This window comes from Agelaius phoeniceus, chromosome 7, assembly GCF_051311805.1.
Source record: "Agelaius phoeniceus isolate bAgePho1 chromosome 7, bAgePho1.hap1, whole genome shotgun sequence".
NCBI classification, from domain to species: domain Eukaryota; kingdom Metazoa; phylum Chordata; class Aves; order Passeriformes; family Icteridae; genus Agelaius; species Agelaius phoeniceus.
In genome coordinates this window covers 36,693,423-36,709,105 of record NC_135271.1, presented here as the reverse complement: position 1 = coordinate 36,709,105, position 15,683 = coordinate 36,693,423, and the positions used below count along the sequence as shown (strand labels likewise).

Here is a 15,683-nt window from a genome sequence, read left to right as displayed (position 1 = left end):
CATTTAGTCTCTAAAATAAAAAAAAAATACAGTAGCAAAGGCAACTGCTTAGCTAACAAAAAAAAACCCAGCTAGCAGTGCACTCCAAGCAGTAAACTGTAGTAAGGCTGATATTTAAGAAGCAAAGACAAGGTATGTGGATTTAGCAAAAACGGATTCCTCCAGTTCTCTTTTGGATAAAAGGCAAAGAATGAACCTATTGAGAGATGGCAAGAAGAAAGTAAGTCGTAAACAAAAAGTTAAAAGAAAAACCTTCATTAACGCATTCCACAACCAGAATTCTCAAGTACTGGACCAAATACTAACACTAAACAATATGAAAATTACATTCTTAGGCCTCAAGTATAATAGATAGAAGGAACAAATTACCTTGAAGCTATAACCTTGATCTACAAGAAACCGTTGTCGTTTTGTTGAATATGCCATTTCCTGAGTGTCTTGGGATACAAGGGAATAAAAAAAGGCATTGTATTCCTCTGCAACCATGCCTAAGAGACAAAAGCACTCAGTGAATACTTTCATTTGCAACACTGCAACAAAGAACAACCAAGGAATAAATACTGAAAACAGGTACTTAAGTAACTTGTCCCCACAAAGCTATTTGCATTGTCTAGCTGCACCCAGACCTTGCATAAACTGATTGAAACAGAAAAGGAAACGTAGACTAACACAATCAAACAGGCGCTCTAAGAAGAATCCACTGCTTTATTCTGCTAGGCAAGGTGAAAGATAAAATTGTTTTTAAGTTTATCATGTCAAGAAGAAGTGAAAAGTCAAGAGCAAGGAAAGTCCAACAGAAAAAGACAAAGGAAAATTTTTATCCATATGAACTAGACTTTACAGTGGTTTTGAATTTAAAAATTGAAGCAAAGATACTTATCTAAGAATTCACAGCACCATCTAAAGACCAGCACATACCAGGCTGGGCATAAACTTTTTTTTACACTTAGAGTCCTTAAGATCTGTTACCCTGGTAATAGGGTCCTCTTTTAAAACTCAGGATTTCATTAAGACTTTGCCAATTCACTAACATGGGGTTTGTTTGCATTTTCAAACAAAGCCTTACCTGTAACAAGCACAAACTGCTTGTTTTACAATATCAAAATATATAAAATATACAAACTGCTTGTATTAAAATAAGTATATGCAGAGCTTAAGTCTGAGTAGAAAGTATTTTAAGGGTAATTGTTCTAAACAAAAAAAAATTCCTTTGGCCATGCTTTACAAAAACACACTAGTCAAAAACCAAATCCAATTTTGAAAAGTAAGTCATCTACAGTGTCAAAAATGTGATTTTTAGAGGCTTGCATCTTAGAACAATACTATGATCCTACACAAACAATTTCATGTTGAAGAAAATATCAAGGAATGAAAGAGTGAGAGAATTGCCATAGAAAGTCAGTTTTCTTTCAGCTTTTTTTGTCCTTTAGAAGTTTTCTCATCATTAAGTTTACTGACCCAGAAGATGCTTCATTTTCATTCACTGGTATATAGGTATATTCTCTTTGACTAAAGCCTAAGGACAGTATAAGGAAGCCTCATGAACATCCAGTTTCCCCTGCTCTATGTTGCTGTGATCCAAGGCCTAGAGCCCAAGCACCACCTCCTTTACCTTTTTTGGCTCTCAGCACTCGTCCCAGCCTTTGAGCCTCCTGCCTCCGAGAGCCACCGTGGGATGAGATCTGGATGAGAACATTGGCCTCTGGCAGATCGAAGGACGTATCCCCTACCTGCAACAGAGCAGCACCTCTGAGCACTCTCATTTCCACATCTCCCCAGCCAACACCAAATACAAAGCACAGCTTTCTTTGTGAGCTGTGATATGAAGATGTCAAATGCACAGCATGCATGTGCAGCTGACTCTTAAAGCTGACTCCAAAGATAGGCACAAGGACACAGTGAATATACTCCCTCACCTTGGAAATGAAAATAGTGTTGATTTTTGGATTGTGCTTGAAGTTCTGTAGAATTTGCATTCTTTCCCCTTGCGCAGTAGGACCATAGATATAGGGTCTGAAAAGAACACAACGTATACAAATGAAATAAATTCAAGATTTCTCACTCATTTCTTATGAGGTACCATGGGAAGGAGTGCAGGACATCTCTGAGCAGATATGAAAACAAAGCAGATTTTGGTACAGATATCAGTTTACTTTTATCTTGTTTGACTCTTTATGGCAGCTGCCCAGGGGTTTGTAGAACCCTCTGCAGCAACCCAGTCAGCCAGAAAGAAATTCTGACAGTTACAAATGTTTTGCAATTACGTGCACCAGTGAAGCTGTATATCAACAGACTGAATACATTTGCTAAGCCTACATGAAAGACTGAAGGCAGCTGTTGAAGACATTTTTTTCCTCAAATGTACTGAGTTAGCACATTTACAGCTGCAACCTTTGCTTCCTGTTTAAACACTTGAAAATACAGGCTTCTCTATCAAGGATATGCTGGGTGTCACAAATGGGCTGCTGGGTGTTGTTCTGGGAAAATTATTTTTGCTTTTCAAGCTAACCTCTTGCCCTTCTAATACCTTCTGGGCTTACTGAAATGACACAAAGGCCTCAAACATTTCATGAGCAGCTCACAGTGGCATTTCACCTACGGTTTCTGATGTCTGACAATGAATTAAATGGAACATTTAATGTTTCAATCCCAAAGGCTCACACAAACTCAGTCACTCACAGACTTGATGAGTAACTTGGACTGCTGTGAATTTTCCAGTGTCTGACTGTTTTATTTCTGCCTAAGCAGAGTTAAAAAACCAAAAAGCTAAGAAGAGGTGAGCCCACACAGAAACAGTGAGCTGCATGCAGGATAGCATTGCCACTGCTTTGTCATCTGTTGTACTACTTTTCCAAATTAAGGTTACCAAAGCATCCCCAAACAATAGGAGTTAAATTTTCCAATTACCGTTTTGCTCACATTTCAATAAATTATTTCTAACACAAGGAACTAAACTCAAATTTTCTATTTAGTATTGCACATAGATCATGGCTGAACATAAACATGGCAGTGCATGGTCTTAGGTTTTCTATTATCAACTAATCCCCTGCACAGGCTCCTCTTGCTTTCTTTGCTACAAACTTTATTCTAGGGTTTTTTTACCAAACAATCCTAGTAATCTCTAATCTAATTCTTCTATTTAATGTATTTAGGCAGACTTTTAGAAAAAAAACAGCTAAAAAATGAAATTAGCAAATGAATCAATTCTGAAAAAATATCTTCATTATTCAATTAGTAATATTCAGTAATATCTTAAGTCTTATTTTAAGTTTAATGTATTATTTAAATTGTGAAGTTAAATTGCAGATTTAAACTGAAACTAAATTTTTGAGCCTTCCTTTCCTTAAGACCAAAGAAGGCATTCAACTACATTTTGTATTAAGAACAGAATAATCCTGAACTCCTGGCTATCAATCCTTCATTTTAACTTGCCCAGATCCTACTTGACAGTGATTTGCTGGCATTCCTGAGTACTTTTCTGAATCTAGAACATTAAGTGCTAAATGGATTCTTTTTTTAATGACTCATTTTCCTCACTGTGAAAAGACATTTGAGGGATTTGCAAAGACAGATTCCTCTGCCATTAACTGACAAAACTGATAAAACCACAGAGGCACAGTCCTTCAGAAGCTGTGATTTAAACATACTCCTAACACTGAAACCAGGCAGCACATGAGCTATGCTATGCTGGATGACAGAATCATGACAGAGGGAAAGCTGGCTGAGCAAATTTGGATTCTCTGGCCCCAAAAATTGCGGACAAAGTAATTCCTGTCATGTGCATGGTCTTTCCCACTACCAAGGGCAAGGGGGTTAAGGGAGGAGCTAACAGAGGGAGCCACACTGTGGACACCTCTCCCGCCACGGAGGAGGCCCACCCAGCCCACAGGCTCCTGTCAGGCCATGAGAAGGGCAGTGGGAGTTGTGCTCCTGCTGGGCACACAGCCTATCACAGCACTCCTGCTCTACCCACGGGGCTGCTCTCTCCTCCACACACAGAGTTCCTGCCCTGCACAAACTAACAGTTCCCTTTGGTTTAGTCTGCTCACAGCAAAAAACCTCCAGTTAAAACAAACCTCACCTTTGTCCAGCACAGCAAGCCTGTGCTTACTTTCTAACAGTGGCAGCTGGATAACCTGGAGCTCCATAAGTGATGTGGGAAACACAAAATTCCCTCTAGAACATAAAAAGGGGCAACCTACTATTTCTTCAACTGGTTTTCCTGCCACACTTCCACAGCATCTACCCCGCTTACAACTGCTGTGCCCCATAGCATCCCCTGCCCCCCCAGCATTGCCTGTGCTAAAGGCTTTGTCTGTGGTACACTGAACACTGCTAGAGACATTCCAGAGGCATCATTACAGCTAATCTCTGGCCAGACAGATTAAAAAAATGATGAAAGAGACCACGGGTGTTGGAATTCATCCAACACCGTTAGGTCTGCTTGCTATTTGATGTCACAGCATACCAGCACCATACGGCCCCTTAAAATGCTGTCAGACCTGATCATGAATTTTGGAAAGTGTAAGGCTTGTTTGTGGTTTTGCTAAGGAATACTGCTGAAATTCCTAGACATGAAATCATACACCATCAAAATGCCCCACAGCTTCCAGCAAGCAAGGCATTATTTGGTCTTGTCAAAGAAAGGATGAGGCCAGCTTATAAGGTCATGTTCCCCAAAAATCGCTCTATGCCTGATCCTGATAAACTCTCCCTGACCATCCCTCCCCAAATCTTAGCAACAGACTGATGCTGACCCCTCATTAAACCCTCTTTGCACAACCTCCCATAACTGCACTCATGTTACAGTCATTTAAGGTAATCAAGGAGCTTTAGGGAGAAATGTCCTTCAGTTTATTAAACAAGTACTGCACTTCTAGGCAGTGCACTAGTAGAGCACAGATACCAAAAAAGCCTGTCTTTGTTTTTTTAGACAAGAGTAAGACCTTTTGAGAACCTGAAGAAGGCAGCCCTGGGTCTCAGAACATCCTGAAAGATCCAGACAATATATATTTGAAAACCTTTTTCTCAGAGAGACAGGGAAAGCTACCATCCATTAAAGAAACAGTTCTAGTGATATTTCCAAAAGCCCCTCATTTTTCCATTGGCTTTTATTAATTAAAATAAAATAAAAATACTAAATCTTTCACAAAATTCTGGATGCAAACTTTTCTGCAACAAATGCCAAACAGAGACTCTTTTCAAACACCAAAATCATGATGCAGTGCCAGTAAGGTCCATCCAAAAATACCCTCCTGAGCTTTTTATGCAGGAGGACTGGAGTTACAGCATTACAAAAAATATCAAAGACTACTGAAAGCTGTGAGATTGCAAGGAAATTGTCATGGAAGGAGGAAAATAACAGTTCCATCACTGGTTGAACACTTACTTCCCAAGTCTGACTGCATATTCCTTCAGTGCAAACACATTGTCAGCAAAGACGATGATTTTATCATTCCGTCGCTCATGAAACTTAATCAGGAACTGACAGGCTCTGAATTTATTTGGGTTCATGGTGTAGAGCAGTATCCTTTTCTTTGTTTTAATAGCTACATATTCTCTGTAAAATTCAGGTGACATTGGGCACCATACCTACAATTAGAAAACACACACACAAAGTAACACTCCATTATTTACTTATTTAATCCCAGTGGGAGTTGAAAAGATATTGGGGGCTGGTAATGCATTAGGACTTCCTGTATAGGGCAGGTTACACATTTTAACACAGTCATTTCTGTACCAAAAGGAAAGCTATCAGTCACTGATGTCTCCTGCACCACTAAAATCTGTTTTTACAAAATGCTTTGGCATTGAGATCCATGACAGAAATAGGCAGTGGGACTGGAACAAGACTGAAAGATAGTTACTTCATGTTCACACTTAAATAATTTACTAAATACTACTACTTCCTACAAAGCAGTAATTAAGGTAATGAACTGTGTAGTCTACCTCTCACAGCAGTCAAAGCTTTGTCCCATAAAGACTCATTTTCATCCATATTCTGAATGCTAAGACACATTTTGTCTTCACTACAGAACAAATCCACCCATCTTTCCCCATATATCCACAGCTATTGAGTCTAGAATTTCCAAAACACTGGGACTGATTAGAGGTTTTCAACAGACAATAACATCACCCCAGGATACCTAAACAATTCTTCTATTATGTAAACAACAACTATAGTACTTCAACAAGTCTAGGTTTATTTTTTCTATTCTAGCATGAAAAAAGAAGAAATTATCTAGTTTAAGCCAATGAAGTGACACTATTGATAATATCTGACACTGTCCATAGGGGATATAATTTGGGCAACATTCACTCTGCTGTATATGAGTTATTCTCTCATATCCAGTGGGCAATAGAAATTAACAAACTACCACAGAGAAAAGCCTCTTTCATAACCACCATTCAGCTACGAAAGTTTATGACAATTTAGAGTTTATTTAAACAACATTAATTGTTCTGTACTGATAAGACCTAATTTTTTGTTTCAAAATATTTTTTCCAGTGACTTAAATGCCAGATGATGCTTTCATTATCCTTTGACTACATTAAAATAAATTCATGCACTGAATAGGCTATGTTGTCATTGTGTGCTGTCTACATGAAATACTTAAAACTCTTTTGAACCAGAAGACAATTACATCAAAGTGACAATGACATACAAATACTGAATATACTGACTGTGGTAAAAAATTTCATCTATTGCTCAATGCCTCTGACTGCATGGCAAACACATGTATTTTGTATTTTCATTTTACATTTTGCAAGACAGGCATTCCAATCCAAAGACTTAGTATGGCTGCTCAAAAAGGGATTATTTGTAAATTACAAAACTCTGAAAAAACAGGTAAAGAACAGGTTTGTTGTCTTTTTTAGAACTTTGTGTAACTTTTTAAACTGTGCTGCTCTTTCTCTTTTAGAGCAGTGAAAGAGCTACATCTTCAATTACCACGACCTGCCCTATGAGACATCAGCACTGCCCTCTCCAGCCACCTGGGAAGAATTGCACGTGAAGAGTGAGCCAGACACCTTTCCTGGCTGAGGGGAATAAACCAAGTTGATTAATGGTGCTGCTCCTCAAGGAAATCCAAACCAATATCCAAAGCAGTTGTGCACATATTGGACTCAACACTGGGCTTTTTTGTTCTTTGCTTTTGGTAGAGTCATCAAATGTTAATTCAAAACACTGGCCTAAGGAATAGAAACTTGCAGAATTTTCCCATCATTCACAACAAAAGGTAGCCCATGCTTCATTTTTTAATGACTAAAGGGCATTTCAGGGACTGAGAATTTTGCTTAGCAGAACTAACCAACGTGCCTAAATGCAAACCTGAATTTGAGGAATGGTTACTCTCCCTTCAACAGTTATTTTCTAGGTGCTTTTCACTTGCATTCTGTGAGTTCAAAGCAGTGGGTTTTTTTCCTTCTACAACCACCAGTTTGCACAGTGCTCAAAAGGAGAACAGCTGACCTACATTTGCATATTTTATTCCAGTACCAGAGCTAGGGAGAATTGCATGAAATTAGCAAGACAGGCTTAAAATAAACCACCACAACAATAACAACAACACAAAGACAAAAAACCCCAAACTCTACCATAATGCATTGCAGCTGCTAAAACTTTACTTCCATTCAACAGGAGACCAAATAAGTTCATGAAAAAGAAATCCCCTAATGCTTACACGGAAACATCGTAAATAACAGCTTGGAGAAAGTTATACTCTTCCCTAAGTATCTTCCATGTCAATTATCAGAGATAATACATGGAATTAGGCTTTCCAGAAAGATTACTTTAACATTCTAATGTGCCTGTATGAAAGATTTTCACCTCTTTTGATACCAGATTTACCTCTCATCCATATGCTGGAAAGAACAGAGGTCACATCTGTACACTAGAAAGAATGGTGAGACCCAGTCCTACATTTTCAAGTTTCACCCTCACATGTTCAGGCTTGAAATAAGCAGGTGCTTTCTTACATGTTTTAAAATTTCTACTATCGATCTTTTTTATAAGAGCTGCAAGAATTTTTCTCAACTTTATAAGCATACTAAATAAACACTAATAGTAGCAAAAAGCAGAGCATCACCTCAGCACACTGGACTTTAGCAATGTAGCCATTGTTCTGCAGCTCCATCCAGTTGGCTTCATAGAGCTTTGGTCCAATCAGGAAGTTCAGGTCAACAATTTTATCATCTTCTCTGACCAGGGTAGCAGTCAGCCCCAGTTTACAGTGAGCTTGGACGATAGTGAGCACACGTCTGAACATTTTTGCTAAAAAATCCAAGACAAATTTTTTGTTAACTCTCCTGAATGGTTTCAGAAGATAAATACTGCAACTTTTAAAAGACATTTTCATCAACTCCTGAGCATAAGGCAAGCACAGCATTGAGAAATTGTACCCCACTGCACACACACTCCTAAAAAATCAGTGTTAGAGCAAAACTTCACAGTGATTGCAGCTTTGCTTTGCATTGTCAAGTACACTCTGAAAAATCTCAGTAAACCTTTTTTATTATTTTCCATTCCCCAAGAGAAAATTAATATATTCACAAGTTACATGCTTTGGTTTGGGTCTATAGTATTTCCTAGCAAGAACTATGACACAAGGACTCTTGGCTGACTGCCACATTCAGGACGTGCAGGATATGGCAGAATTACTCATCTTTAGTATTGCTAGAAATCACAGAGGAGTTGCTGCACCTTCATTTCTATGAAACCAAGCAAGAACAAAAGTAACAGAACAGTGCCAGTATGCTACTTTGATAAAATGGCAATTAATCACCAAGGCCTACTTCTGTAGACACCAAAATATATTCAAATAAGAATAAGGAAGAACAGCTAACAATCTTGGGTGTTTTTTTAGCCAGGATTATTCCACAGACACTTTAATAGCACATTATTGCTTTCCAGTAGTACAGATCTCAATTACATGGCAATTTCAAAGACAGCAGTTATTTCTGGATGTTAATCACTATGGTTACTCATAGATATTAAAAGCTGGCCTGCAGTGACACTGCATCTATGAGAAGAAGGCAGATGAATTTCTCTCCTGTCCAAATATGTCTACAGCAAAATTCTGCAAAGGTAATTCAGGTATTTTAAGAGCACTTTATCAACCTACATGGAGGAACTTTTACTTTACACTGCTATTACAGAAAACAGAGCGTCTAATTTGAAGGGTTCAGAAAACTAGTGGTCAGTTAAACTATGTAGTATCAGAAGGGAAAAAAAGAAAAAAAAAAGCAGAATTAGGCAGTTTACTTGTTCCAAACCCCTAAGCCATGGGTTTACTCACTACATTAATCATGAGAAGAACAGCAAAAAAACACCACTTCTACAAGAACAGAAGGACATTAACAATGTGTGCAACATGGAAGGTTTGCACACCTTTTCCTTACCAGGAATGGTATGGACTTCATCCAGTATCATAAGGCCCCACTCTTGACTTTTAAGCCACTCCATTACCCTTTCTGCTTCCCAAGACCTTTTAGTCGTGTGCCCCAACATGGAGTATGTGCTGATGGCAACAGAGCAGCCAATGGGCTTGTCTTTGGCATCAGAGGTGAAGCGGCAGATCTGGCTGTCGTCGATGGTGGACCACATCTTGAACTGGGCCTTCCACTGCTCCACAGACACGGCGGAATTGCCGAGCACCAGGCAGCGCTTGCGCACAGTGCACGCGGCCGTCACCCCCACCAGAGACTTGCCAGCACCTGCGGGCAGGAGCAGTGACACTCGTTAGGCATCTCTCAGACACCACTGGAGTGGGAGGAAAACAAAACCAAAAAGCGAAGGAAAATCATGAGAGGATATGAAATCAGGCAAAGGGAATTTCTTTGTTGTTTCTTTGCTACAATAGTCATAAAGAGATCAAGTATTCGCTCCTTAAAAGTGCAGCTGGATTATCTACAGGACACAACCGTATTTCCTCAAGAAAATAATTGCAAACAATGGCTTTGACAATTAGAAGCAATCATTCTAATTCTTTTAAATTTCAAAAGAATGTTAAATTACAGGTGGCTACAGAAAGCTTCCCTAGGGTTGCTCTATTCCTCTGTCTCTGCCAGGTATACATTCCCCCACAAAGCAACTTCTTAAATCTTCCCATCTTTCACACTTCTCCCAGCACCCCTTACACACTCTCAGGCCCTCATCACAGGTCCCACCCATGTGCCCCCTCCTCTCCCAATACTGAGGGCACTGGCACACAGCCTCCTGTTTGCTCCTTTTCCCCCAAGTTTTCTGTAGACTGTCCCAGTCAGCATCTTTCTCATTTCATCCTCAAACTCTCCTGCCCAGCACCTGTACACCCAAGCTCTTTCCTTCCTTAGACATCCCTTTATGCCACCTTTGTATTCCTAGCTCCCTCCAGTTCCCCCATTCCCAACCAAGGAACAAATTCCAATGCCAACTGCTTTACATTTCACAGGAAGATGAACAGAGGTGGCAGTGGGCACAGCAGAAGCATGACTGGCACTGTGAGGGTACCACAGCTGCTCCCCAGCCCCTGCCAGGACACCAACAGCTCTGTGACCCAGCTCTCCCTCAGCACAGCCTCACCACTAGCTCAATAAAAACCACCAGGACTCTGCACACTGGGACCAAACAGTCCCTGCTGCTGCCTGAAATCCAGGCAGCTGTCATCTTTGGAATTTTCTTTACTACAGGCAAATAAAAAACAAATTGTCTAAGTACCAACACAGAAACTTACCACATGGCAAGACAATAACACCAGACCTGGCTCGTCCATTCCCAAACATCTTCCTTAGGCTTTTCTCTTGATAGGGCCTGAGGACTGCAGTAGGTTTCAGATCTATATTGATATCAGGATTCACAGAATCATTTCTGAAATCATACTCTGCTAGCAAGGGGTACTCCAAATGGATACAACGCTTCTGAAGTTCTTCAATCATCTCCTGAAGAGGAAACAAAGCTTCAGTTGATAAATCTCCACATCTGAGTTAATTTCTTTTCCCTAAAAACAACTAGGTTACATAGTACCAAGTGAAGTTACATTTATTTTTTATACTTATAAAGTCTTATTCTGGAAACTTTACCTGTGATTACCCCAGCCCCCAAAACACTTTGAACAACAGTTAATATTAGGCAGATGGAAGAACATGACACATTCAGTTCAGATTGCAATGACTAAACTACATCCTGAAGTCCTGCAACAAAGAGTTCAGTAACAGACAGGAAAGGTTCTCTATGTTACACAAAGCTGCACATCTGTTGCCCTGAAAACCTCCATAGCCTGTATGGAAGTTATTCCAAGACAATGACAGGCTGAATCAGTCACCAAGAGGTCTTTGGTTTGGGTTGGTTTTTTTCAAAAAACAAAACAGCTACTAAGTAATCCTTTTTCCCCTACTAAGGCATCATTAGAATCACCAAGTCCAAAACCAACTTGAGAAGTTCTGTACAAGCTTTCTCTGAAGGTCAAGCAAGGACTGCGCTCCAACCTCCAGCTCCCCTTCTCAAGTGATGAAACTGGAACCACCAAGAAAGAGCTCCTTCTGCAACCATGAATTACAAACCAAAAGCAGGAGGGAAAAGAAAAAAAAACAAGCTCTCTAAAAGCAGCCTCCACTGAATTCTCATCTTGAACTAAGTAATACTCAGTCACATGTGATGGGGACCTCCCTAAATCCCTGGAGCCTCTCTGGCCTGTAAGCACTGCGCTCCACAGGCAGGTAAAGAACACCCACACTGCCACTCTCTAAGATTCTAAACTTTGGAAGGTAAAAGGAAAGAAATGTTAATGACTTCCAGTGATCTGCTCTACCAAACAAAGAGCCACAGTAATTCCTAGTAAGTTCTCATGCTTATGTGCTTCTGTGCAATATTCATACCTGCTTGACTTCAAAAGACACCGTCTGCGTTTCCTCCTCCTCCTCCTCATCTTTGTCCATCTGTTCATAAAACTCAAACAAGTCAGCTGGGACATCTGGCTTATTCTGAACATCTGTTCCCTGTGAAGTTGATGGACCAAGGCCACCTTCACTAGATTTGGAAATCTGAAATAGAGGAACATGAATTTTCACCAAAAGTTTCATTAGAGACACATTCTAAGAGGCTCCCCTCTTCCCCCCAAATTCGGGCTCATTAAAGAGGCAGAGTTTGTTACTGGCAGAATGAAGCTGATACAACAAACAAACAATAGCAACTCCAAACTACCCAAGAGTTTACCTCCAGTCAGCACAGTAATTTTAGAATAGGGCTGGACATACCGCTGATTTACTTGTGAATGTCTCTGTAATCAGCTCTGTCTCTTCACCTTCAGCATTTCTCAGGCGACATTCTTTAATTACATGGTCTTGCAGAAGCTGCTGAATGACATCAGGGTGGGTACTTTCCACAAAATACCTAAAATGAAAGAATAAAGGAAAATATTTTTATGAATTCATCAACTGAGTAACTCACAGAAAGAGTGGCATAGATGCATAACCAGATGCACTCAAAGCATCCAGTCTTGGGGTGCTAATTTAAAAATAAAGACATTATGGTAACTGAAACTTTTAAAAGATGCCTCATACCAAAAGTATCATGTACTGTGCAGTCATCCCTCCGTCTTTTTCAAATGCTCTCTAGCCTAACCTGAGTGGCAAACTCCAGCAGAAATGCCCACACAGACCTCTCACACACCCATCTTATTTGTGGCATGCAAATGAAATAAATTTTGACTGAACTGAGGTGAGTTTGTGGAAACGCCAAATGTGCTGTTTTCAAGTCCTGTCCACAGCACCAGAAAAGCCCAAAAGACAAAACCCCGAACTTCCAAAACACAAACCACCTAAAAATTTAAAACTGATGCATCCTGGAGATTCCTCAATGATGATGCTGGTTGGAGATCACAGTTAGAATATGCACTGACTTCTCCAGGCCCCTTCCAGCATTATCCTCTGACTTTAAAACAGATCAGATTCAACAGAGACACAAGATCCACCTCTTGCCACTGGATTTACTCATCTTTCCCAAATGATTTGAAAACCTCAAAAGACATATTGCAAGTCCAAGCAATAAACAAACAAACTACAATATCAAATTTGCAACCTACTTTTAAAAATGTGATGACAACCAGAGCTAGCTCAGGATAGCCAAACACAATTTGTCAGCTAACGTATTAAATACTTCCAAAAGCTGTAAAAGTGATGCCTGAGAGCTGCTACACTCAGCTGGCAGCTGTGAGACTGCAGAGCTCCTGAGAGCACTCACACACAGCTGTGCATTTGGAGGGTTTGCTGCCACAAGAGCTAAGGAAGAAGCCACTTACCTGTTATGTTTCAGAACCAGCTTCACCTTCCCATAGCTGACAGTGCACAGCTACAAAGAGAGCAGTCATTAGGAACATGCAAAAGAGAGATTCCATGTTTAGAACCAAACACTGCAATGGCTTTAGGTTTTTGTGGGGAAGCACCTTACCACAAAACATTTACTTGCGCTGCTATTATGCTCACGGAACAAACCCGAAAAGGTATTTTCAGAAGGTGCTCACATCATCTCACACAGGAGATCAGGCACAGATATTCACTTTTTAAACCTAATCTCAAACTGTTTCCAAGACTGTGAGAACACACTTGCAGGATAAGGCAGGCTGTCTCATAGTGCCACACTATTACAGACTGCTTCTTATATACTCAGTTTTCCTTCAGAGCAAATCTGAGGAAACTTTCCCCATGTACAAGCTGTACTGGCTGAAATTATCTACAGAGATGCTTAAATGTACTTTTTATCAACCCCACAAAGGCTATATTATGAAAATAGTATGTGTGCAGCAATATCCTATGCAAAAAGACAGAAAAAAAATTCTCTTGAAACAATGACAGAAGAATAAGACAGTTAAAAGTGATGGATGATTAAAAAATAATAAATCAATTAGGCAGAGGCATCAGGAAAGGAATTCCTTAGTAGAAACAGATGTATTTCCAATGCCAGTAGAATAGCCTTACCTTGATAAACTGAATTATTCCATCTGGGACACCAGTCTTGCTGAGTTTCTGCAAATACTCAGTGATGTCACTTGTCTGCAAGCCCACACTCACAGCAGCATACAGGGAGTAAGCAGTCAGCTTGTACTCGTGAATATGGGTGGGTCTGCACACAGGCTCAGCAATGGCAACCAGAAAGTCTTGTGCATATTTGTAAACTGGAGAAAAGGCTTCCAAAAATATATGGCCATCAGGAGCCTACAGAAAAAAACAAATGCTGAAGGCACAACAGTGTTAGTTGAACTGAATCTCATAAATGAAGTTACAAGAAAATGAATAAACATGTAACTTTTGTCTTCTGAAAATGGTCCAGGAATTAATTTATCCATGTTCCTTCCATGGCACTATGAATAAACCCCACCCAGATCAATAAAGTTTTTCCAGACTGACATGCTGGGGTATTCCTTCTTTTTTAATGCTAAAGAAATTGCTTGAGTAGAGGCAAGCTTCCAGCCCCATTCCCCTGGAACAAAAAAACTGCTGGCTCATTTTATGCAGAATGAATGAACAAATGAATGAATGAAAGGCAGCACTCGGGTGTCACAGCCCCAGGTGCCTGTACAGCACTTGATGAGAGGCACCGTGCAGAAGCTGGCTGGGAAACCACCTCTTCCCTAGATGGTCAACCACAGGCCAGACCTTGGGCAAGTTTACTGACATCCCTTTCAAAGCGCAGAGAAAAGGGCACCAGTTACAGAGGATGAGGCCGGCCTGTCTTAAAGCCGTTTCACTGCAACATACAAACCCTGCTACTGTATTACTGCCGTGACAGATCCCTCTCGTGTCATCAGCTAACACGCTCCTCCACAGCCCTCCCCAAGACGTCTGGCTGAGCTGCGGCTGTGCCCGGTCCTGCAGCACACCCGGACTAGCGCGGACCCCGCCTGGAGCTGCCGGGCAGCAGCAATCAATCCCAGGGCACTGCCGGGACCGCAGCAATCAATCCCAGGGCACTGCCGGGGCCGCAGCAATCAATCCCAGGGCACTGCCGGGGCTGCAGCAATCAATCCCCTGGGCACTGCCGGGGCCGCAGCAATCAATCCCCTGGGCACTGCCAGGGCGCCTGTCCCCGCACCGCCCCGAACCGCATCAAACCCCGCTCCAGGCAGGCCCGAGGCTCTCCACCCGCACCCTCCGGCCCAGTCTGCGCTCCCCGCCTGACCCCGCAGCAGAGCCGGCTTCTCCCCCTGCCCGGCCCTGTCCGTGTCCCGCAGCGATCCCGGCCCCCGCGCGTCGCACCCTGGGGCACTCGGCGACAGCGGCCCCGCCGCCCCCGCGCACGCACCACCCAGAGGGGCCGCGAGCTGTGGTCGGCCTTCAGCGGCATCTGCAGCCGGTAGTCCTTGGCGCCGTACTCGTCCACCTTGGTGCCGCTCTCCTCCACCTGCTTCCCCGCCGCCGACGGCACCGCCTCCTGCGGCTCCTTCCCGGCACCTTCGTCCTCATCGTCCTCGTCGTCATCGTAATGGCGCTTCTTGGACTTCTTCTTATCTGGGAGCAGAGCGGGAGCCGTGACTGAGCCGCCCCAGGTCTCCCCTGCCCGCCGACCCGGCCCGCGCCGCTCCCCGGCCCCGCTCACCGCGCTCCTTCCTGCCCATGGCTGCCGCGCGCCGCGCTGCGCCCGCCCGCGCGTCACTTCCGCAGGGCAGCGCCGCGAGGGGAGGAGACACCATCGTCTCTCTGTTCCCAGG

General features: G+C 42.0%; 2 protein-coding genes across 3 annotated transcripts in view; one reads left to right on the top strand and one right to left on the bottom strand.

Annotated features, from left to right (window-relative positions):
• The window catches only part of LOC143694528 (uncharacterized), a 25,547-nt gene extending 11,166 nt beyond the window's left edge, over positions 1 to 14,381 (top strand). For both annotated transcript variants that reach the window (XM_077181602.1, XM_077181601.1), the window contains one exon: positions 6,924 to 14,381. The gene's annotated coding sequence lies outside the window, so the exon portion shown is untranslated. The remainder of the gene's footprint in view (positions 1 to 6,923) is intronic.
• The window catches only part of ERCC3 (ERCC excision repair 3, TFIIH core complex helicase subunit), an 18,610-nt gene extending 2,927 nt beyond the window's left edge, over positions 1 to 15,683 (bottom strand). The window contains exons 1-13 of the mRNA XM_054636707.2: positions 15,572 to 15,683; positions 15,278 to 15,483; positions 13,954 to 14,190; positions 13,278 to 13,327; positions 12,235 to 12,370; positions 11,857 to 12,021; positions 10,716 to 10,920; positions 9,403 to 9,717; positions 8,091 to 8,275; positions 5,390 to 5,592; positions 1,917 to 2,013; positions 1,613 to 1,730; positions 370 to 488 (exon numbers count right to left, since the gene is read on the bottom strand). Of these exons, the coding sequence (XP_054492682.2) occupies positions 370 to 488; positions 1,613 to 1,730; positions 1,917 to 2,013; positions 5,390 to 5,592; positions 8,091 to 8,275; positions 9,403 to 9,717; positions 10,716 to 10,920; positions 11,857 to 12,021; positions 12,235 to 12,370; positions 13,278 to 13,327; positions 13,954 to 14,190; positions 15,278 to 15,483; positions 15,572 to 15,665 (2,130 nt within the window). The 5' untranslated portion in view covers positions 15,666 to 15,683. The remainder of the gene's footprint in view (positions 1 to 369; positions 489 to 1,612; positions 1,731 to 1,916; positions 2,014 to 5,389; positions 5,593 to 8,090; positions 8,276 to 9,402; positions 9,718 to 10,715; positions 10,921 to 11,856; positions 12,022 to 12,234; positions 12,371 to 13,277; positions 13,328 to 13,953; positions 14,191 to 15,277; positions 15,484 to 15,571) is intronic.